We start from the raw sequence: 22,925 nt of genomic DNA on the forward strand, positions 1-22,925 counted from the left end.
TACATAGGAATTATATGGACACAAACCTTTCCCAGGCTAGGCTGACTTGAAAGAGGAAGAGTCCTGACAAAAGACAATCACCTAAGTTCATGTGTCTTCCTTCAGAGTCTTTCCCATGAGGGGAGGGGTGTGTCAGCAAGCCTCAAAGAGGCACCCCTGTAAAGTTGTTAAAAATGTGTAAAATTACACACACACACACACACACACACACACACACACACACAGCCTTTCAACGCAGAGAGCACCTCCAACCCAGGTCCCCTGTCCACAGAAGAACCCAGTGCCATTCTCTGCTGGGCTCTGATGGTGGTGACCCCAACTGCCCTCACAGGCTCCAGGGAGGAGAAAGAAAGAAAAGGTTTGGCTGGAGGCAAGTTTACTGACCAAGTTCTAGCCCAGCCTGCAGCTTCTGATATTACTGCTGTCCCTGGGAAAACCAAAAATTCCCTGCCTGCAGCTGAGGGTGGATTGGCAGGCTGGAGGAAGGGGAGGGAGCTCCCCACACTGGCTCAAGGTTGTCCGACTCCCTTTCCAGTCCCTGGTCTCAAGAAAAGAAGAAGGTTGGGTGGGGGCAGGAGGAATGGACGTGATCTGAAAAGCTTTGAAAGAAAGAAAAAGGAGCCAACTTCACGGCCAGCCTTGGGAAAATCTCCACAGATGAGCATTTTTGTGGCGTTAAGTGGGCCGCATTAGCAGCCTAAACACGTAGGGGAAGGCTAACATGGCCCGCCGCCGTTAATATCATGCAGGAGAGGGATGACAGGCCTGGGAGTGGAGGAGGCTGGGAGCTTAGCTTTACATAAAACAAAAGGAACCGCGTGGAGGACTTCAGCTCTTAGGGGGTCGGGCGGGGCAGGTTTGGGGTCTGCCCCACTGTAAAGGGGACACATATACTGAGATATCATCAGTTTCAGAGACTTGTTATTTGTTCAATATATATTCATTGCAACTGCCTTCGAAAATAATGTCTACGGTATGAAGACAGCTTTTTCGTCCCTGGTTTGATGTCTTTGAGAGGAGGGAGAGGCAGAATCGTCTCAGTTTTCCCTCTCAAACTCCAATGTCCAGACTAAGAGCTGACCCACTGAAGAGCTTTTTAAACTTGGAATAAAACTTGTTACTTCCAACACCCCTGCCCCATTTCTTCTCTAACACTTAGTGAAGATATAGAGAAGAGATAGAGGGGGGGAGAGAAAAAGAGGGAAGGGAGAGGAAAGGTGAAGTTATCAAAGAAAAGGGAGAAGAAAAAAAAAGAGGGAATAACAGGGATAAACCCCAAAGGGAATCCGAGTATTTATCACCTTTTTTTAAAAAAAAAATGCTATTTTTCCAAAACCAATTCCTCTTGCTTGCTCCTCCGATGCCATTCTAGCAGAAACTCTAGCGTGAACAGTGTTCTAGGCACCCCAAAGGAAAATAAATCAAAACTTTGGACGCGAGGGGAGTCCGCCTGGAGCCCTGACAAGGGGAAACTGCGGCGGCCGCAGGGGTGATAACTAAACACGCAGCGCACAAAATAGTTCATTCTGTTTCCACAGCCAGGCAAGACAGGGGAAGCGAAAGCGGTTGTTTTTGTTATTGTTTTTTGCTTTGTTTTGTTTTGTGTTTGCCAGAAGAACTGATGGGATCCACCAAGACTACGATGCGAAAAGTTTCGTCGTCCCTCCAAATCCAGGCCCCAATTCTCCTGTACACTCGACGTTTCTTGACGCTCCAATGGTCCCTGTAAAAATCTGGGACTTCTGCGTGGGTCTCCCCGGGCTTCACAGTACGGCCTCCGCTTAGCACCTTCCACTCAGCACCTCAAGCAGCCTGGGACAAGAAAAGCACCCAGTGGGCTTCGAGAATAAATCGATAAAACCCGGATCTCAGGTCTTCTGGTTGCGGGGAGGAGGCTGCGGACGAGAGAAGAGTAGGGGAAAGCCCGCTCGAGGTTACTAACTGGCAGACATCGGGACCCGGGGTGTTTTTGCTAAAGGAGCCGAAAAGAAAAGAAAAAAGGAAGAAAAGAAGGAAGGAAGGGGGCAAAATAACATTGGAACGTGGCGAGCCAGCCATCAGCCTTTAAGAGGCCTGAATCCAGACTGCTCTGGACCAACTTTGGGCGAGAGCAGCTGCCTCCCCAGAGCCCCGTCCTCCCGGACCCGCTTCCCCGACGCTCCCTCGCGATTGCTAGCGGAGCACCGCGCTACCCGAGCCGGGGTGCATCTGTCAATTGCACAGAGCAATTACTAAGAAAATATTGTGACGATGTTGGAGGGCGGAAGGAGATGTGAGGGGGTGGGGTGGGGTGAGTTTGGAGAGCAATCTGCAAAAGGAATATCAAAGTGGATTCCGGAGGTCACCGCGGGAAAGGCTGCCGCGCTGGGTTGAGCTGCGGCGCTCTTCCTCTAGGTGGCGGGCTTTGGCTCCGAACGGGCGCTCGGCGCCGAGCTGACTTCCACCCAGATTAAGCTTCTTGCTGGTTAAAAATAATAATAGTAATAATATAGAGGTGTGGGGCTGTCTTTTTCCCCTTTTGGATATTTATTTATTGCAGGGGAAAGTCATTGATTTTCCTAAGCAAACTGTGTTTCTCCTTCACTTGGTGGAAAATAAAAACTGTTTGAATAAATAAGTTATTTCTGAACATTTTGTTGTCAAAGTGTTAAATGTTCCCGTCATTTTTATTCAAACACTAACATGATTACAGCCAATTATATATTCACCAGTGTTCTTTATTTTAGAGTAATTGTACTTGTCACTAATAAAACAGAGGCATAATGGATCGCTACTGTTCTGGATTTTCAAGCAATTTTGTGTAATTTGATTGAATTATACATCTTATCTGCTACTTTTTTATTTTTATATTTGGGGATCCTATTTTCTTGAAAATTGCAGCTCTGTGCTTGTTTTGTTGTTTTTCCAGTAACGTACACTTCGGTAACACTGATAAATAGAGTCCCTTAGAAGAGTCGAATATCAGCTGTTTTTTTTCCCACACCCCCACTTCGTGGCGGGGAAGACCCGAACCCTGCGCAGCCGGGGAGTCTGATGGAGTGGGTGCGCTTCCCGATAAGTTCAACGTCGAGATAAACGCCCCATTCGTCTCAAAGGCAGCAGCCCGCCGCCTCCCTGCCTGAGCCTTTGGGGCTTTGTCTCTTTCCTGTAATGATACTGTTAGGTGTCTAGGGCTTCCAACATGCCAAGACAAGCCGACCACGGGTTGAGTGCATGTGCTGTACCTATCAAGGGAAAGAATATATACAGCAGAGGGGAAAGATAAACTGTATACATTACTCCAATTACACAAACCCCAGATGCCCTACCTACCAACTCGCCCCCACATCCCTGCAGTGACAACCATTATCTGTCTGCCTGTGTTCTCTTGGTCTCCACTGTACCTCGAGGACCGGAATCGATAGTTTCTCCCCCTCCGTTCGTTTTTAGGTCATTTCATCTTTTTTCTGCGGAAACACACACACACACACACACACACACGCACGCACATGCACACACGCACACACACGCGCGTGCGCACACACGCGCGCGCGCGCACACACACGCTACTGTTCCCATATTGTAACAAATTAAGAAATAAACGTGACAGCAGACAGGCAGGACTGTAATCTTTAGGGACCATCTCTGAAACGGAAGGAGCGGGGAGCGGAACGGGTAATTCTTTTCTCAGTAAAATCCTTCCCGTTTCTAGGACAGGACTCAAAATGCCACCGGATAGGAGCTGCAGCTGCGAGTCGGAGCCAAAGGCTCTGACAGGTGGCTGTGTAGGACCCAATATTTATCAATAGCGACAACAACAAAATCAAGTGAAACCAAGGCTGGGGATTTTGAACCGCTTCAGAAGCCCTGGCGTGGAGACGCACACGGGCGGGGGGGGGGGGGAAGTCTCTGGTGATGAGCTGGCTCCATTTGTCTGCCCTGGGGAGCAATCCTGGGGCAAAATCCAGTGCTAATTGATCTCCACCAGCCACATGGTATCAGCTGTAAATGTTCGAGGGGACAGAGTGAGCGGTGTGTGCTAGAGACACTCAAAGCATTTTCCCAACTAAATAGGGGTGTGTAATCAATAGCACGTACGTGCATAGAAATAGGGAAGGACGTTTAATTAATTAGGAAAATAATGTTTCATTTGTCATTCCAGGCCTCCTTAAAACCCCAGTCTCCCACCCACCGACTATTCTGCGGTCGGGACTTAAAACTTCCTCTAGGAAAACTACCGGGCCCAGTTTTGTGTTCCGAGCCGGTGAGCATACACTCTTGCTTAATTGGGGGCCGATTTCTCGTCTCTGGGGGTGCTTATTCTGAGGCCAAAGGCTGCGCGCCTTGGGCAGCAATCCCAGCGCGGCGTCTGGCCCGCGGCGGCCGCGGAGACCTAGCTGGGAGCTCAGCGCCCCGGCCGCCGCTGCCGCTCACGGCCGCTCTCGCCAGAGGAGCTGGGCCTTTTCGGCGTTTCCATTTCCTCGCGGCCTCACCTATCTTATCTAACAAGTTCATGCTCTGAGGGTAAAGAAAACGTGGAGAGGACAAAAAAAATAAAAAATAAAAAACTCTTCACGGTGGTGATTCATAGTTCACAGGCTCCAAGGAGCCAAACTTGCAGACTGCGCTGCTGCTTCGACGTGGCTTTCTCTCCTAGGAGCCGCGGGACAAAACCGGGAAGATGCTACAACGGGTAAACAAGAACCTGGCTAGGATTGTTTTATAAACAAAAGCGACCACCCCCACCTTTGTTGTTGATTCTGCAAAGAAAGAGTTGGGTTGTTTTCTGTTCTGTGATAACGGTAACTTCTCCCTGAAGCCCTTCGGCTGCTCAGTCGGCCCGACGCTCTCCTTCCAGCACGGCTCCTACCAAAGATCAGGAGAGGAATGGGGGTAGAACTGCTGTCTCCCACGGGGTTCAGTATTCCTTAAATGTAATTGAATATCCGAATTAACTTCACTTGCACGCATTGGCATTTTAGCTCTGAGCTGCGCACTATACCAATCAATAACAAGCTTAAAACCTTTAACTTTCCCCTCCTCCCTCGCGTTCACCGTGGCAGATGACCTATAAGCCCCAAAATATTTATCTGTGTGTGCGTGCTCGTGTGCAAAAACTCGAGACATCTAGACTGCAGAGCTGCCTTTTCAGGAGGGGGCGGGGGGGGGTGTCTGGAGAGGAAACCTAGAAGCAAGGCCTCTCTCCAGGCTTGACTGCACTTGGCAGGCAGGGACCGCAATGGAGCGTAGGGGAGCGCGCGGGAAGAGCGCGGAGAATCAGGCCCCGAAACCCCGGGTCGCTGCGCAACGCTGGGCTGCGGGAACCCTAGACGTCCCAGCCCCAAGTGGGTGAGCTGGGAGGGAGGCGGGCGGGACCTTGGGGGAACACCGCCCCAACACATCTTCCACCTCCTCGGGTTGGGTGGGGGTGGGGAGGACCATCGGGAACCAGCTCCGGAGAGGAAGGGGGCAGGTGGGTGTGAGTTGTGCACGAAGTAAAAACTGGCCCATTGGTTTCGTGCTCGCAGGTTTTTGGGAAAGCAGATGTATCCGATTAGTAAACAGTTTACAGACTCTGACTTTTCCCAGGTTAAGAAAGACTTTGGGATGGAAGATTCTCTAAGCGCCTCTCGGCTGGTTCGCGCTCCTGTGCGCAGCTGTCTCTCTCCTTGTTTTTTGCATATCCACTGTTATATTAGTATCACATAGGGACCGGACCTCAGGCTGTGCAGTGCTTTGGGTGTGCTTCAACTATTGAGAGGTGACATGTTTTGGGCTGACCACCACCAAGTAGTTGCAACTGAGTCACAATCCATCCATCTTTTCTCTCACTGTGGACTTCGGGGAACTATTTGGAAGGGTGCTTCAAAACGGAGGGTACTGTGTTGCTCATGCCAAGCCCCAAAGTAGATATTCCAGGCTCTCACTGGAAATCACACTGATTCTCCAAATAATCAACAACAGTGGTGGGACAGTTAGGCGATCTGGCTCTTAGGGGCTCAGCATCCGAGGGCCTATAAGCTTTTGTTTCTGTCTGAGAGATATTTATAAAGTCATTTTCTTCTCTCTCTCCCTCCCCCCTCCCCCACTGGTGGAAAATCTAAGGTTCCATACATAGTCTTGCATGCTGGTTTTCAAAGGCTCACTACTTCCTCCCTCTTCAGAAAGCTGAAGGGAAGGTTGGGTCTAAGTACCTGGGCATTAGCTTCCATTTCTAGTTCAGGACCCCTTCCAACTCTTTGTCTTTCTCACGAGCTTTCCTTGTCCCCTTTGAAGGATGGACTGCACCATTTCCTTGGGCAACCAAAGGAAAAACAGAAATTGGCCTCTCAGGGTACACTTGCCCAGGCAATATAGGACCATTTCTCCCAACTGGATCTGATCTATAAATGGAACAAGCCTATGTTCACACTACTGAGGACACAACTTCTGCAGACTGTCTTCCCACTAAGGTCCCAAGCTGCTGGCAAATAAAGGAAACAAATAAAAAGGCAGTGGGATTTCCTATTTACAAGAGGAGTGCAGAGTGATGTGAGAAGTTGCTCGGGAGGATTAAAAAGCCCTTGGCCCTCAGCTGGTAATATGTTGTGATGAAACTTGCTGAGCCTGGCTCTCCTCTGGCTAATGTTGGGACAAAGCCTCTCCTGTGCGTATTTTGCTGAGGATCTCTGGACTCTTCTTCGGCGGCGGGATGCATATGCATTTGGCTCCAGGGAACTTGGAACTACTGGCACCGCCAGAGACTTGTGCAGAATCCAAAGGGTTTCTATCCAGACCACCTTCCTCCTGCTCCTCCTCCACTAGGCTTGCTAGCTTCCAAAGTGGTTCTCTAGCTTACACAAGTTAAACATTTCGACTCTCAAACACGAGGCTCTCCCATAATTTTTTTTTTCTTGAGGTTCTCAAGCAAAATTGCCGGTGCCACAATGTTATGATGGAAGGATGCTGAAATGACAGGCCTAGTAGACATTTGTCTTAATCATCGGCTTCTTAATTTAGTTTTAGTGCTTTTGGGGTGTGTGTGTGTGTGTGTGTGTGTGTGTGTGTGTGTACACACACGCACTGTGCACATGTGCTCGTCCCCGAGAACATTAAGGGTGCGCGTGTGCACGCCGCTGAGAGCAGCCTCTGGCAACCTGCAGCTTCCTAATGAGTGATGAGGCAGGGCTGCTGCAGAAAAGTAACACTTCCCTGGTGTGAAGACCTCTTACTGGGAAGTTTAGTTCACTACTGTTCTCGCAAACCTAATCGTATAACCTGTAACCAAAACCCACAGAACAAGGATACAACACGCTAAAGAGTAACTTCTAATCACTAAATGTTAGCACCATTACCTGCTGTTAGGAAGAGATTACAGACAAGTTGGCTCTAGCAAGGGCAGAGCTTACTTATTACAGGATCTCTAGAAATACCTGGATGTGCCTGAAAGGAATCCTCTGGTTCCCAAACATCAAGGGGTCAGACACTCCCTGTGTATCTTCAGAAAGATACACAGAGAGAGACTTTAGCTAGACTTTGGCATTGGGCATCTCCAAGGACACCCATCCTAGGGAGTGAAAGCATGGTGGATGTTAGGTAATTATGACCTGCCCTCTTTACCTTCAGGTAACAAGGAGAAAAGAAGACAGACGAGAGACAGACAGAAATGAGCCCCAGGAAAGACAATGTTAACACCCCCAAATGGAGAAACAAAATGTGCTGCTTCCTACTCACATGAAGTATGCTGTGGAGGCTTGGTTATTAAATAAAACTGGAGAAGAAATAAGCTAATTCATTTTCCAATCAATTCCCCCCTTGAAGCTGCTAGCTCTTCACAAGGCCTGTCCTCTTTAGGGTAGGGGTGCTGCTAAAGCCTGCCTGCAGAGAGGTTTAGCACTGCATCGAGTTTAGCAATACATTTGCTCTGATTTCTGATTTTATTGGCTAAGACTGTACATTTGTAGCTTTATGCATACGAGAGATCAAGGTTAAATTATGAGAAAACATTAGAATGATGAAATAATTGTTTCCAGTCAGAGACAACTGGTTGCCCTCAGTCTTCTGGAGGTAATCACAGAGTCTGAGGGGGCTGAAAATAGGGCTTTATGTGTTGAGGGAAGAGGCCCGAGGTGGACGTGGGCAGGCCTTCAAATCCAATTTGCACCCAAATTGGCCAGTAGGGTATACAAAGCCCCATCAAGGGACTTTGAGCTTGCACAATACTCTGTCCATGAACCCCTCCCCCTCTATTTCAGCTACTAGCAGTTCTAAAAAGAAGCCATTGCTGATACAACCCAGAGCTGCTGAGTAAACAGTGAAGGTTTTGTTTAACCCATATATATATATATATATATATATATATATATATATATATATATATATATATATGTGTGTGTGTGTGTGTGTGTGTGTGTGTGTGTGTACACACACATCTTCCTATCTTATCATAAAGTGCAATTAAAATTGTTAAAGGAAATTCAAACTCTCTTGAAAACTGAAAATAAACTTTGAATTAAGGGAATATGTTTTCATATTATTATATTAATATATATCCTACTCATTCTTATAAAACATCCTATTTTGAGAGGCTTGCATTCATGCAATCCTTAAAATAATATAACACATTTTTGGTTTGCATGCAAAGCATTTTCCCAGCCAATATGAGCTCCTGGCATATAAAATGAGATTATTGCAACTCTTATCAGCTAACCCTAGTTTTTGCTACTTGAAAGTATACAGAAGAAAGGCTTGTTTTCACCTGCAAAAAAAAAAAAAAAAAAATTCACTCAGGATTGCAAAACAATGCACACTCAGCTTTGACCTAAAGGACACCTTAAAACATTAAAAATTCATCAGTCAGAGCTGGTGTTGTATTCAAGGAATGCTCCTCCAGTTTGCTGCTGAGCTCAGATTTGAATAAAATGTCCAATGTTAACAAACAATACCCACGTTTGGCACTTTGTGTATTAAATTGATCAAACAGATTTTAGGAGGCACAATGCACAATTTGTACAGACCTGATTGAGTTAATATAATATCAGCAAATTTTACATCGAAATGATTCTGTTTCTTTTCTTTGTGTTTAAAACCAGCACAGATTACAAATTTTAATGATCTGAAAATGTTTGGTATACAAAATCATGCTTATTTCAGTATTAGCAAAAACACAAGAAATTTTTCAACACAAACACCCAGCTGTGTCTATTTTAAAAGCAGTTCAATGACAGCTTGCACTTATGAGCATGCAATCAGCTAATTTCGCTTTTTTTTTCTTCTGTGTTAATCAACACTTTCCTTCCTGCATATCAGAGTACAAATAGTATAGTTACTCCACATCAGTAAATGTTTACGTAACCTGTCCTTTCCCAAGAATCCGGTTACACCGAATCATTTCACGCTAGACCGACTACGAAAACGTACCGGGCCGTCCACCTCAGAGGGAGCCCCCGTGTGCCATTATAAGTGGCGGTGAGAAGGGGGGGCTGTGGGGGGAGAAGTGGGGAGGAGTAGGTGGAGGAGTGGAGCGAGGGAGAGGGATGGAGGGAGGAAAGGGGTGGGGGGAGTGGTATGGGAAGGAGGGAGAAGGAGGGGAAGAGGGAGGAAAGACAGTTGAGAAAAAGTAGGGAGAACCGGCCTGAGGAGGAGTACTAGAAGTAGAGAAGGCGAAGCGGGCCCACATATCGCTCCAGCTCTCCGCGGAGCCCTTTAGCTCACAGGGTTTAGTTCACCGGGTCCGAAACACCGAGCTGACAAATCGACGTTTTGGGGCAGGTCACTATCAATATTGATTGATGGAACCCTTGAATTTTCCACGTGCAAAAGTCAGTTCTCTTAAAGTAAGGAGATGTGTAGACCTAGGGAATACACCCATACAGTGGAGGGATGTTTGAGGCTTGGGGCAATATTCAAAACGCCTTTAAGGCATTCCTGATGGATTCCTATTTAAAGTTCGTTTGCCATTTGTAATTATCTTTCCAAAGTGCCCCCCCTCTCTCTCTCACAAGCTTGGGGATGGGGAGAGTGGAATGACCCTCTGTTATTCTGCGCATTCATCGTTTGCATTTTTATGTCAGAATTTAACTGCAATATCACGCTGACACACTTTTTTCCCTCCGTTTTGATATCAAAACTGCCAGATTTTTTTTTTTAACTGAGAGTTGACCAAAGTGGAGAAATGCTTATGTTTTATGATTATTTGCCTTACCGTGGAGGGGAAAGGCGCTTTTCATTTCTGCTCCTCCACCTCCCTCTCCTCTGGGGCTACATCCTCAGTAAAATGCAGTTAGTTTCGTGCCCATGTGGGATGAACCAGCCTTTGATCAGTGTGCTCCGCACTAAATTCCAATCCCTGGGAAATACTGGGCCTTAGCCCTGCCCCTGGCCACGGGATCCTTTTAAAGCCCGGAATCACAATCTTCCCACTCATTTCCACCTCCAACCAAACCTTCCAGTCTCAAAGCCCAAGACGCCGGGCTGGTGCGATTCACATTCCCGAGGCTCCTACCAGCCTTCCAGCAGCGCTTAGGGTGGGAAACGGCTGGCGGCTGCGCTGACTGATATTTCAGGACTAAGGTCCTTACAAAATAAAAAGCTTTTGAGAAGTGGGAAGAAAGCAGAGGGAGTGAAAATAGGAAGGACTTGAAAAAAAAAACCGGAAAGAAATAGACGCCCACCCTGACTTTCCCTCCAATGTCAACAAGCAAAATGAAAATATTTCCAGGGTGATCGCTCGGCGCCTAGCCGCTTCCAATTCTGATTAGAAGCTGGAGCGACGAGGAGAGAAAAGGAGACGGCGGCGGCGAGTCACCCCGCGTGTGATCGGAGGTCTGGAGCAGGAGAGAAGATGAAGGAAGAGACACACAGATAGAGCATGTGTTACCTGATTTATTTCAAGATTGTTTGGGACTGTGTTCTCTCGGGGCGCCTCTCCTTTCGGAAGGCCATCAGAGGCGCCCACCACTGAGCCGCCCCTGCCCGCAGCAGCAGCAGCAGCAGCAGCGCCCGGAGCCCGGCCGGCTCCCCGCGGCGGCGCCCGGGCCGCAGGAGCCAGGTAAGTAACGCGGCCCACGCCCTGCTCCCCGGCGGTGCTCCCGGGCCTCCCGCACCCGTGCTCCTCCAGGCCCGGCTCTCCCCACCCACGGCCGCGGGCCGGCCTTCCCCGACCCCGACCCGGTCCCCAAACCCAGAGCTCCCGCGGCGTTTTACCTACGAAGGTACCATTTTCCTACGGGGCTCAGAAATGCCAGAGCCCGGCCTGCAGGGCCGCCCGGGGAAAGTAGTGCCTGGCCTCCTCCTCCTCCTCCCCTGTGCTCCTCCATTTCCTGCCCTCTGCAGCCTCCCCGGCCCGCACCCCCACTCTACCGCCGCCACCCCCGCGCTTCGGAATAAAATCGGATACAAACTTTAATCAATAAGGACAAATATTGACGTTCAAACGAAAATGACCCCACGCAAGGAGAAGGCGGCCGGAAGCGCGGGCGCCGGGCCCTAGGCCGTGCGGGCGGCGGGCGGCGTGCGGCGGCTCCCGCCCGTATCCCTGCGCCGCGCGCGGCGAGGTGCGGCCGGCGGGGGCGGGCGCGGAGGGGGCGGCGGCGGCGGCGGCGGCGGCGGCGGCGGCGGGCGGGGCGGGGGGTGGGTCCGGCCCGCCGATTGGCCGCCGGAGGCAGAGACGCTCCCGCACGCCGCCGGCTCTGATTGGCCCAGCGGTCGGAAAGGTTAAACCAAAAATTTTTTTACAGCCCTAGTGTGCGCCTGTAGCTTGGAAAATTAATTGTGGCTATAGCCGCCTCGATCGCTGTCTCCCCAGCCTCGCCGCGGCCGCTCCGGGACGCGCCCGCCCGCCGCCCGGCTCTCCCCCCCTTCGGGCCGCCGCTGCTGCTGCTGTGACTGCTGCTGCGAGGAGGAGGAGGAGGAGGAGGAGGAGGAGGAGGAGGAGGAGGAGGAGGAGGAGGAGGAGGAGGAGGAGGAGGAAGCGGCGCGGGGGGGCGGCGGGGGGTGGGGGGACCGAGAAGTAGAGTTGGGAGCTCGGGAGCTTCACCCCCGGGGCGGTGGTGGTTTCTTTTTTTCTCTTTCTTTTTTTTTTCTCCCCCCCCCCATTTTTTTTTTTTCCTAATTCCTGAGGGGTGGTTGCTGCTCTTGCTACATGACTTGCCAGCGCCCGAGCCTGCGGTCCAACTGCGCTGCTGCCGGAGCGCTCAGTGCCGCCGCCGCCGCCCGCGCCCCCCGCGCTCCGCTCGGCACCCGCCGGTCCCCGCCGCCCGCCGCCGCCGCCGCCGCCGCCGCTGCCCCCCGACGCCTGGGTGATGCTGGACATGGGAGATAGGAAAGAGGTGAAAATGATCCCCAAGTCCTCGTTCAGCATCAACAGCCTGGTCCCCGAGGCGGTCCAGAACGACAACCACCACGCCAGCCACGGCCACCACAACAGCCACCACCCCCAGCACCACCACCACCACCACCACCACCACCACCACCCGCCGCCGCCCGCCCCGCAACCGCCGCCGCCGCCGCAGCCGCAGCAGCCGCCGCCGCCGCCGCCCCCGGCGCCGCAGCCCCCCCAGGCGCGGGCCGCCCCGGCCGCCGCCGCCGCCGCCGCCGCCGCCGCCGAGGACGACAAGGGCCCGCAGCCGCTGCTGCTGCCGCCGCCGCCCCCGGCCGCGCTGGACGGCGCCAAGGCGGACGCGCTGGGCAAGGGCGAGCCGGGCGCGCCCGCCGAGCTGGCCGTCGGGCCGGACGACAAGGAGAAGGGCGCGGGCGCCGGGGGGGAGGAGAAGAAGGGGGCGGGCGAGGGCGGCAAGGACGGGGAGGGGGGCAAGGAGGGCGAGAAGAAGAACGGCAAGTACGAGAAGCCGCCCTTCAGCTACAACGCGCTCATCATGATGGCCATCCGGCAGAGCCCCGAGAAGCGCCTGACGCTCAACGGCATCTACGAGTTCATCATGAAGAACTTCCCCTACTACCGCGAGAACAAGCAGGGCTGGCAGAACTCCATCCGCCACAACCTGTCGCTCAACAAGTGCTTCGTGAAGGTGCCGCGCCACTACGACGACCCGGGCAAGGGCAACTACTGGATGCTCGACCCGTCCAGCGACGACGTGTTCATCGGCGGCACCACGGGCAAGCTGCGGCGCCGCTCCACCACGTCGCGCGCCAAGCTGGCCTTCAAGCGCGGCGCGCGCCTCACCTCCACCGGCCTCACCTTCATGGACCGCGCCGGCTCCCTCTACTGGCCCATGTCGCCCTTCCTGTCCCTGCACCACCCCCGCGCCAGCAGCACTTTGAGCTACAACGGCACGGCGTCGGCCTACCCCAGCCACCCCATGCCCTACAGCTCCGTGTTGACTCAGAACTCGCTGGGCAACAACCACTCCTTCTCCACGGCCAACGGGCTGAGCGTGGACCGCCTGGTGAACGGCGAGCTGCCCTACGCCACGCACCACCTCACGGCCGCCGCGCTCGCCGCCTCGGTGCCCTGCGGGCTGTCGGTGCCCTGCTCCGGGACCTACTCCCTCAACCCCTGCTCCGTCAACCTGCTGGCGGGCCAGACCAGTTACTTTTTCCCCCACGTCCCGCACCCGTCAATGACTTCGCAGAGCAGCACGTCCATGAGCGCCCGCGCCGCCTCCTCGTCCACGTCGCCGCAGGCGCCCTCCACCCTGCCCTGTGAGTCCTTAAGACCCTCTTTGCCGAGTTTTACGACGGGACTGTCCGGGGGACTGTCTGATTATTTCACACATCAAAATCAGGGGTCTTCCTCCAACCCTTTAATACATTAACGGCCCCGGGACCAGACTGTAAGTGAACGTTTTACACACACGTACACACAGGCGCGCACGCACACACGCACGCACACACACACACACACACACACACACATTTGCATTGTAAATGATAATTAAGAAAAATAAGTCCAGGTATTTTTTATTAAGCCCTCCTCCCCCCTCCCCTGGCCCCGCTCCCCCCTCCCCCCCGTTTCTGTACGTTCGTTCAGTCTTTAGGGTTGTTGATTATTCTAACGAGGTGTGGAGTGTCAGCGAGGTGCAATGTGGGAAGAATACATTGTAGAATATAAGGTTTGGAAGTCAAAATCATAGTAGAATATGTATCTAAATAGTGACTGCTTTGCCATTTTCATTCAAACCTGACGAGTCTTTATCCCTGAGAGCCGCCAGATTCCCATGTGTGCAGTATTGTAAGTTATCATGGAGCGATCTGGGGGCGCAGACCTGGAGAACAACCTAAATTATGGGGAGAGTTTTTAAAACGTTAAACTGTAATTTGTATTTAAGAAGCATTCGTAGTAAAGGTGCCCAAGAAATTATTTTGGCCATTTATTGTTTTGTCCTTTTCGTTAGAGAACTGTTTTTTTTTTCCCTTTTGTTTACTTTTAGACCAAAGATTGGATCTAGAAAATGCACTTGGTATACGAAGTATTAAAACAAACAGACAGACAAACAAACAAACAAAAAGAAAGTTGTTTAAGTTGGCAACACTGCCCATTCAGTTGAATCGGAAGGGGACAAAATTAATGATTGCCTTCAGTTTGTGTTGTGTATATTTTGATGTATGTGGTCACTAACAGGTCACTTTTATTTTTTCTAAATGTAGTGAAATGTTAATACCTATTGTACTTATAGGTAAACCTTGCAAATATGTAACCTGTGTTGCGCAGCTGCCGCATAAATTTGAGTGATTGTTAATGTTGTCTTAAATTTCTTGATTGTGATACTGTGGTCATATGCCCGTGTTTGTCACTTACAAAAATGTTTACTATGAACACACAGAAATAAAAAATAGGCTAAATTCATATATACCTTGATACTTTTGTCTCTTTTATTTAGTACAGCTAATTTTTAAAAGCCCAATCATTTTTTATAGGGAACCCAAGGCTTTTTCAGCCAAACTTAAGATTTAGCCTGCTTGCTCCTTTAATTGGAACTGAGACTAAAAAAAAAAAAAAAAAGAAAAAGAAAAAGAAAGAAAGAAAGAAAAAAAAGAAAGAAAGAAAGAAAGAAAGAAAAGAAAACAAAACAGTATATTTTCCCCTTTGTGGGTAGATTTTACCAGGAGCAGGCCATTTCATAATCACCACTAGCTTTAAACAAAGTATAGGCTTTCCAGCTAATATCGTTAGGGTTTTTTTTGTGTGAGGATATACAGCAAAAAGAGATATTTAATTTTCTGTGCATAGCTGTTTATGCTGTTTATTTTAAAATCAGTTAATAGAATGCTTTTTTATATATTTTGTTTCAGGTATCTTGTTTATAGCACTTCGCAAATTATAAATAAATATATGTATATGGTTAGATAGAAGTGAAATAATGAACACATATGTAATATATATATATATATATACATATATATATGTATATATATATAGACACAAAGAGCCCTTCAGTTCAGGTACAATTTGCGCTATGAATGCTGCAAACATTTTTGTTTAAATATTTGTATTTATACTTTCTAAGTCAGCATTTATTTTTGTGGCTGTTTACCCACAATGAAAGAGTTATAATAAAGATGTGCTGAAGTTGCAATAGATTTTGCTGAAGTGATCACCTGTTGTAATGACTTGTAGATCAATGTTGATAATTTTAATTTTAAATTATAGCGATTTAAAATAATCCTAGATATTCCAAAGAAGTCAGATGCCTGCCTGCCCCCCTTCTCTCTCTCTCTCTCTTTCTCTCTCTCTCTCTCTCTCTCTCTCTCTCTCTCTCTCTCCCCTATTTTCCTCGTTTAGGTGTTTATTTGATTCTCTTTTAAATATGTCTGTTAAGTTAATTGAGATCTGTTCCTTTTGCTTACGTGGAATTATAATTTTGTTTTAACTTGCAATATGCATATGTATGCATATATGTGCATATATATGAAGCAGAATCAAAACATTTTTTGAATTGTTTTAGGCAACCCAATTGCTATAATTCCAGAAAATAATTAGAAAACCTGAGTAAAAGGTTTAGTAACTAATTGGATCCTGCGGTGAGTCTGTGGAGGACAAGTTGTTCATTTGTTACAATTGTATAGTCTGAAATGTGTTCTTCAGTAATGCAATAAGCTGGCTACTTCTTACAATGGGCCCAATGAAAAATAATCTGTCCCTGAGATGTTATCAGCAAACAGGGTTTGCTCAGGAAAGAGGGGGAGGAAATCCAGGGATATGCAAGCTGAGTGAAGTCGATCTGAAATTGAAATGTAGAATATTAATATTGGTGTATGGTAGTGGGTGGCCTATGGAGTTGAGAGGAGAGAGGGAGAGAGAGGGAGAGAGAGAGAGAGAGAGAGAGAGAGAGAGAGAGAGAGAGAGAGAGAGAGAGAGAGATAGATATGGAGGAGAATAGCTGGAGAACACCAGAAAATTAAAAAGAGCTGGAACCAAAAATACAGAAATTGGGAATGGGCAAAAAATAGACCCGAGACAGCTAGTTTCTCTCCTGTAGCAGACTGAACATGATTTAATTTTTTTTTAGTATGACAACAGATTCACCGGAGATCTGTTTGTTAAAATTCAAGTTTCCCAGAATGAAACAGAAGAGAACATTACACAAATTACTGTTTTAAAAGCCAAATTTATGGCTGATCTTTTAAAAAAAATAAAAATAGTGTAAAAATGCTGAGGTTAGGCAAAGGAAATCCTCCTTACACATTTGTGAACCAAAATAGCTCAAAGAAAGGCATATGTTTATACTGAGAAAAGGTGATGATTTATTGTTTGCTTTTGCCATGGGTTTTATTTGTAGAAATGGCCTACCATAGGGGAAATACAGTATATTGCCTACCAAGAGTTAAAGTTGGAGCTTTTATTCTGAGGCAAAGAGATGTAGATGTGGAAGAAAGAGTTCTTCCATGGGTATCCCCTCCCCCTCCTCATACTAAATAACTATACATTTTTGTGATTGATTATAAGTGTTTCTTTGGATAACCGAGGAAAAGCATTCCAACAGCTAGCTTTGTATTTTGAAATCAAAAGTAAAATTGATGGCTTTGCATTCATAGGAACTAAGCATTGAAGTCCAAGTTGTGCTTGGACAGGTTTCCAAATTACACATATAATGAATATGATTAGAAATGTGTTTTTTTTAGGCATAATAGACATGAAGGGGGTATGCGGAGAGAGAACTTGGTGAAGGCCTCCTGAAGCCTAATGTGAACATTTTATTCACCTTGATCTATCCTCTCATTCCTCAAGGTATCTTCTGAAAACAAAAATACACAGGACAGTCTAGCATGACATTTAATACATCTTTGCGTCAGATTGGTTGTAATGTGTTGTTTCTTGTCACCAACCTTTGCCAGTGAAAATTAGCTCATGCCAGATAAACACTTCAAAACTTTTTGAAGGTTATTTACTTTCAAAGTTGTAATTGTTTTTAATGAAATGGTGGTTGCCTTTCTTGAAACTTTTAAACTGAAAATGACCGCAATTTAAAACTTGAAATTCTGAAATATAGTTTATTTACAGGTTTAAGGTATCTTACTTGAATTTTTCCGGTAAAAAGTTAATTTTAAAACTATTAATATATAAACTGCTGAGAAAATGATATTAAGTAGGAGCAGTGAAAGAATTCTCCCAACTATGTTACAGAATTGGAAATCAAATGAACATAAAGTCTAGATTTAACAGTATTTAACACAAAGAACCTTATGGTCATGGTAGCTTTCTTGTGGTTTTTGTGACTGACATCAGATCAAGGGCAGAGAAGCAAAAAAAAAAAAATGGGTCTTGCACTGTATTGATTTTAATATATATATATATATATATTTAAATTGGTACATTTTTCAACCACATAGGTGGGTAAATTGACTATATTTAGAATTTATAAAAGTGTGGGGTTTTTTTTGGAAAAGTGTTTTCTGCATCATTGTCGAGGGGTTTGTATGGCTGGAAATAATTTTGCTTTTGAGATATTAATTTTATGAATAGCGAAAGTGGCTCGTTGTGTTTGAGGCGCAAAGCCTGTTGGAGAATTAGGCTTACAAAGGGTGAAGGTGAAGATCATTAGAGGTTTTTAGAGTTGGCTGAGACGGGTTGCTGGGGTGGTATAACTGTGCCTAGAGGGCGGGGTTCCTGTACATTCCTACTTCACCAGATAACCTGCCCCCAACACCACTCCAGCGTCTGCCAGACAGATGGAACTCTCCAACAGGAAAATCTGCGCAGCCATTCCAACAAGCCGGGTAGGTGAATGAAACTTGAATTAAAATCCCCCCCCTCTTCTTTATGTATCTACTCCAGGCCAGATCCTGGAGATATGGAAAGAATGGGGGTCATCTAGATTCTCTCTTTTCACACTCACACAGGTCTGCGTTCTTCCTAAGAACCACCTACCTGTAGGAGTTAAACGGCGCTAGCGATCTCTCGGCGCTTCATCCTCGCTTTTCTTTTGCTTGAGTATTTTTTCTAAAGAGGGTTTCTTTTCCGCACTCCAGTCATTCTTCCCCACCCTCCCTTCAGGGCCCGCATCCAAACTACCTCCATCTCTAGGTTCGAGGCCCCTAAACTGCCACTTTCCCCATCCCAGCGGTCAGCTCCTGGGGACCTGGGCCTCGGGGATGTAGGCCGGTGGTGGTGGTGGTGGGGGGGGTTGGGGCCCGGGAATATGTAGTGCAGTGGGGTGTTTTGTGTCTCTTTTTTCTCCCACCCGATTTCTGTCTTGTATTTTTTTTTTTCTTCCAACCATCCAAGGCCCCGCCTGAGGCTGTCCGCAAGATGCGGAGGAAAAAAAGCTTGGAGGACTACAGCGCTCCTACCCAAAGGCTGGTAAGTGAAAGCGCCTTCCTGGGGAGGACGGGGGAGGTGGGGTCGGTCGGACTGTCTGCTTTGACAAAGCGACTGTGAGTTCCAGAGCTTTAAGTGTTCCTCTGTTCTTGGAAAATGTCCCTAGCGAGTGCGCTCTCCACAGCCATAGGAGAAAGAATGCATGATTTTTTTTTTTCATCCACGTTGACAGAGCACACAGTAGATCGGCGGGTAGAGGGGGATATAGACAGCCTAAAGAAGGGAGAGAAGACAAGTATTTATGTGGAGAAAGCAGTGGGTGACTGCAGTAGGCCCTAAAGTGTAAAGTATTTTATTTCATGGAAGTACAAATTCTGAGTCGTTGAGGCTGCAGAGGGAAACGCGGGCTTTCATTACGTTCAAGCCCGGAATTATTCGCTCTGCCTATGAGATAAAGCTCTTTGCTCCAAAGCCCAGAACCTGCCTCTGTAAAGTCCTTTTTTTTTTTTTTTTTAAATTTTCGTAAAGTCCTTTTTTAAGCTCCCCCCCACCTTGCCTATTTTTCGCACCCGCACCGCCAGTCTCTCCCAGAGCTGGCCTCGGTCCCCAGCTCCCTGGCCGGAGTCGGGCGAGTTGCCCGCCCCGGGTCGCGCCCGGCGGGCTCGGGTCTCTCTGCAGCGTCTCTTCCAAACACTCGGGAAAAGAGCACCGCTCTGGGCTCCGCGGCGTCCCAGCTGGGAATATCTCCGCTCCCGGCTTCGGAAATCTCAGGCAAATAATTGATTGTTAATGCACACTTAGGCGAAGGCGGCGCACGCTGGAGAGCTGGGCTGGCCCAGGCTGGCAGCGCGCCCTGCCGGCTCCCGGGGCGCCCGCTCGCTCGGGCCGGGGACCCGGGCACCCGAGCTCCTCCGGCTGCAGAGCCGGGGAGGACGGCGGCCGGACGCGGCGCCCGAGCCCGCGGCGGAGGCGAGCGCTGCGCGGGGCCCGCAACGCGAGGGCGCTCTTGCCCAGGACAAGCGGCCCCGCCGGGAGCCCGGCCCCGAACCTGCTGGCGGCGCCCTGCCCTTCCCTTTTCTTCGTAGTCTCCTCTGTTTCCCTCCCTTTCTGCTCCTGAAAGTTGCAGCTTTCTGTTGAGCGGGCGCCGTTTCAGATCTCGGCACTACATCTGCTGGTGGATGACACTGTTTTCTCCCCCATGGATGTCTTTTCTCGGTTCTCCCACCTATGGCTTTCTACCCCACTTTGTTGGTGTGGCCCAGGCCTGTGGCCCAGGCGAGGTGTGTCAGAGGACAGATAAGAAGTGGCCCGGGGTAGGACGCCCCTGGGCAGCGCTAAGCGGGGGCCCGGGTTGGGGAGACGCAGGCCGGGGTTCGGGTGGGCAGATCACCCGGCGATGCAGCCCCAGCTCGGGGCCTCCGACTCCGCTCTCACTCCCCTCCCTCGTCTGTCATACCCGATTTCTCAGCCTCATCGCCATACCCACTCGGTCATCTATCAAAACTTAAGGTAGGCAGAATTTCTGAAATTGTGATCAGAAAAGACACTTGCAGTCATAACAAATAATTGTCAAAATTCTGTGAGTGAAGGTCACGTTTTGAGAAGGGTTGCCTACTACTCCGGAGCCTTTTGCGGGTCTTGGGCCTCGCGGAAAAGCCGCAAGGGGGGAAGCGCGAGGTCTGGAGGTTGCTGTCAGAACCAAAGGGCGTGTTCAGACAGAAGTGCTTGGAAATTCCTTTTCTGGCTGCGGTTGAATTTTCCTACACCGCTAGCTAGCGCTTACTTAAGCTTCGGAGTCGTCTCCAGTGCTAGTCCCCCTCTGCCTCTCCTCCCATTGTCTGAGGCTTCGAATCAGTGCGGGTGAAGAGCGAGCGAGTCTTCCTCCGCAGGCATTTTTTATTTCGTTGATTGAGCAGGGAGACTCCAAACTGTAATGGGGTTAGGGAGAGGTGTCCCTCAGTTCTTTCATTTTCTCATTGCTCTGAAATGTAATGACCTGATCGTTGTTGTTTGAAGTTAAATTATCTGTTAAATTAGCCCTAAACAATAACTGATATTTTCCTTTGGGGTCTGGTTGCCCTTGAATTCTTGGCCCTGGATGGGGAAGAGAAGAGTCAAGGAGAATGCTTGGCCATGCACTTTTATAAAGATAATCCAAATCGATATTTATGCGTGGCGATATTACATAGAATGCACAGTCACTTCCAACGTGACTGAATTTCATCAATAGGAAATTCTTTCAAAGAATTGTGCTTGAGAAATGTAGTCTCAAGGGTGAATGTTAATAAGCATCTCTGTGGATGAAGAAAGAATATGAACACAGTTTTCAATATTCTCCAGAACCTAAATACTCAAGCTCATACTCTTGTACTTACTAATCTAAATAAATTCTGCCCTCCAGGGATAAATAATCTTTTTTTAATAAAAAAAAAACACTTTTACTCTTAGCAGAACCTGGACCATTGTTTTAGATTATGTGAATTTCTAGGAATCTAAAATATTTATTTCTTTGAAGCAGACACTTACGGGTTTTTTTCTGCAGTAATTATTTAAAACAATTTTGAATAAGGTAGATTTCCCCCCCTTGCTTATTTTGTGATGTTTGCATATTGAGGCATAGGTAAGAAAGCTTTCACGGTATGCTGAGGAAATGACATATTTCTCATTTATTTTAACAAAAGGCCCAAAGAATCTTTAAACCTAAAGGTACTACAGTAGTTGAAAAATCCTTAAAAATAATGAGCACCATTGTGTATTTTTCCAATTAAAATGTGCTGAATGAATAATTAGAGGCTGGGATGAAGGTTGAAAATTTTAGAGCAAGAATAAGGTGGTAATTGTATTATTTGATACTTTAATAATTTTGATAATTAATGATGTCGTTTTAAAGGCTGGCAAAGCTTTCTTAAAAAAAAAAAAAAACAGAGCACTCCTCCCACCCCGTCAAAAATACTCTAGAAAAAGTAAAGTAGAATCAGGTAGAACTGGCAGCAGGTATTGTTTATTTATTTATTTATCTATTTTTTCAATAGTATAGTATTAGTGGAGTTGAAAAATATACTTTTAATTATACATTGCAAGCTCTGATTGCAGGTTGGGAACTAAAATCGATCATTCCTGCATCAATAGTGTTGTCTATTACTACATTGATTTGTGTTTATTTATGCAGAGGCTTTCAGTTATTTACTTACATATTTCTGCATCTGCCTCTTGATTATTATCGTGGGTTGCTTTTAATGAAGGAGCTTATGTTGGAAGCGAAACACACTTGACAGATCCATTTTAAGTAAACCTGATAGTGAATTATAGCATCCCAACGAGTTTACAAAATTACTTATTCATACTTGCTTTTTAGCAATTAGGAAACTGTTTCTGATTAAAACCTCATGCTGCTTGAAAACTTCCACTTTTCTCTTCACCCATTGTATTGATGTGTTTCAGTGAAATAGTAAAACATGATTTCATGATGTCAGATATTATGAAATGAAAGGGTGGAGTGAGATGTAGGTATCTTTTTCAGTTGGCAGGACTAGGTTATCCTCATAACAATAAGCTGATCATCAGTAGTGTTCACTAATGCTGTTAATGAAAAATCAAATAGCAATCATTTGAATATCGATACAAGGGTACTTATGATGAACGAGGCATTTTGAAGTCTTTGAATATATAGTAAATTCATATATACACTCATATATCCTGTTGACTAGTGTGATATATTTGTTATATCTTATGAAGACAGGTATTTCTCTTGAGCTAAGACTCACCAGAATGAAGGTTTCAGACTCATTTGAACAAACAGGAAAACTGAAGACTATATAGTGTTCTTTAAGTACAAGGCAATAGTGAGAGGTTGAGACAATTTTATGTTTGTGCTTCTCTTATTGTCACTACAAAATATTGAAAGGTTACTTGAAATTGAATAAACAAAAGCAGCCTAAATTTATTGAGGGCTATTTAATCTTCATTCTGTGGGACTTCTCTCCCAGGGCGGAGGATGAATGTATCCATGCTAACAGTTTTGGAATACATCTACCAAATATGTTTCAGGGTCCTACTATTGGTTGAGATGCCCCTCCTCTCCCCAGTCATAGAGAGGAAAGAGAAAATTAACCAAATTCTTTTTAGAAACAAAAAGGCCCTGGGAGATGGAAACGGAATGACTTGCCTCACCCAGGGGAGTGTTCCTGAAACTACAGAGCTAGGCCCGCATTGCCGGCTGTGAGAAGTGGGGTTGGGGTTCCAGGCTACA

General features: G+C 47.6%; 1 protein-coding gene across 1 annotated transcript; it reads left to right on the forward strand.

Annotated features, from left to right (window-relative positions):
* Positions 1-12,260: 12,260 nt before the first annotated feature.
* Positions 12,261-13,733, forward strand: FOXG1 (forkhead box G1; the record flags this gene model as incomplete). Its single annotated transcript, XM_080706749.1, has 1 exon — positions 12,261-13,733. One exon carries the CDS (start codon positions 12,261-12,263, stop codon positions 13,731-13,733), a length of 1,473 nt encoding a protein of 490 aa, XP_080562875.1.
* Between the last annotated feature and the right edge of the window lie 9,192 nt (positions 13,734-22,925).

The sequence above is a fragment of the Muscardinus avellanarius genome (assembly GCF_963383645.1).
Source record: "Muscardinus avellanarius genome assembly, chromosome: 12".
Taxonomy (NCBI): Eukaryota; Metazoa; Chordata; class Mammalia; order Rodentia; family Gliridae; genus Muscardinus; species Muscardinus avellanarius.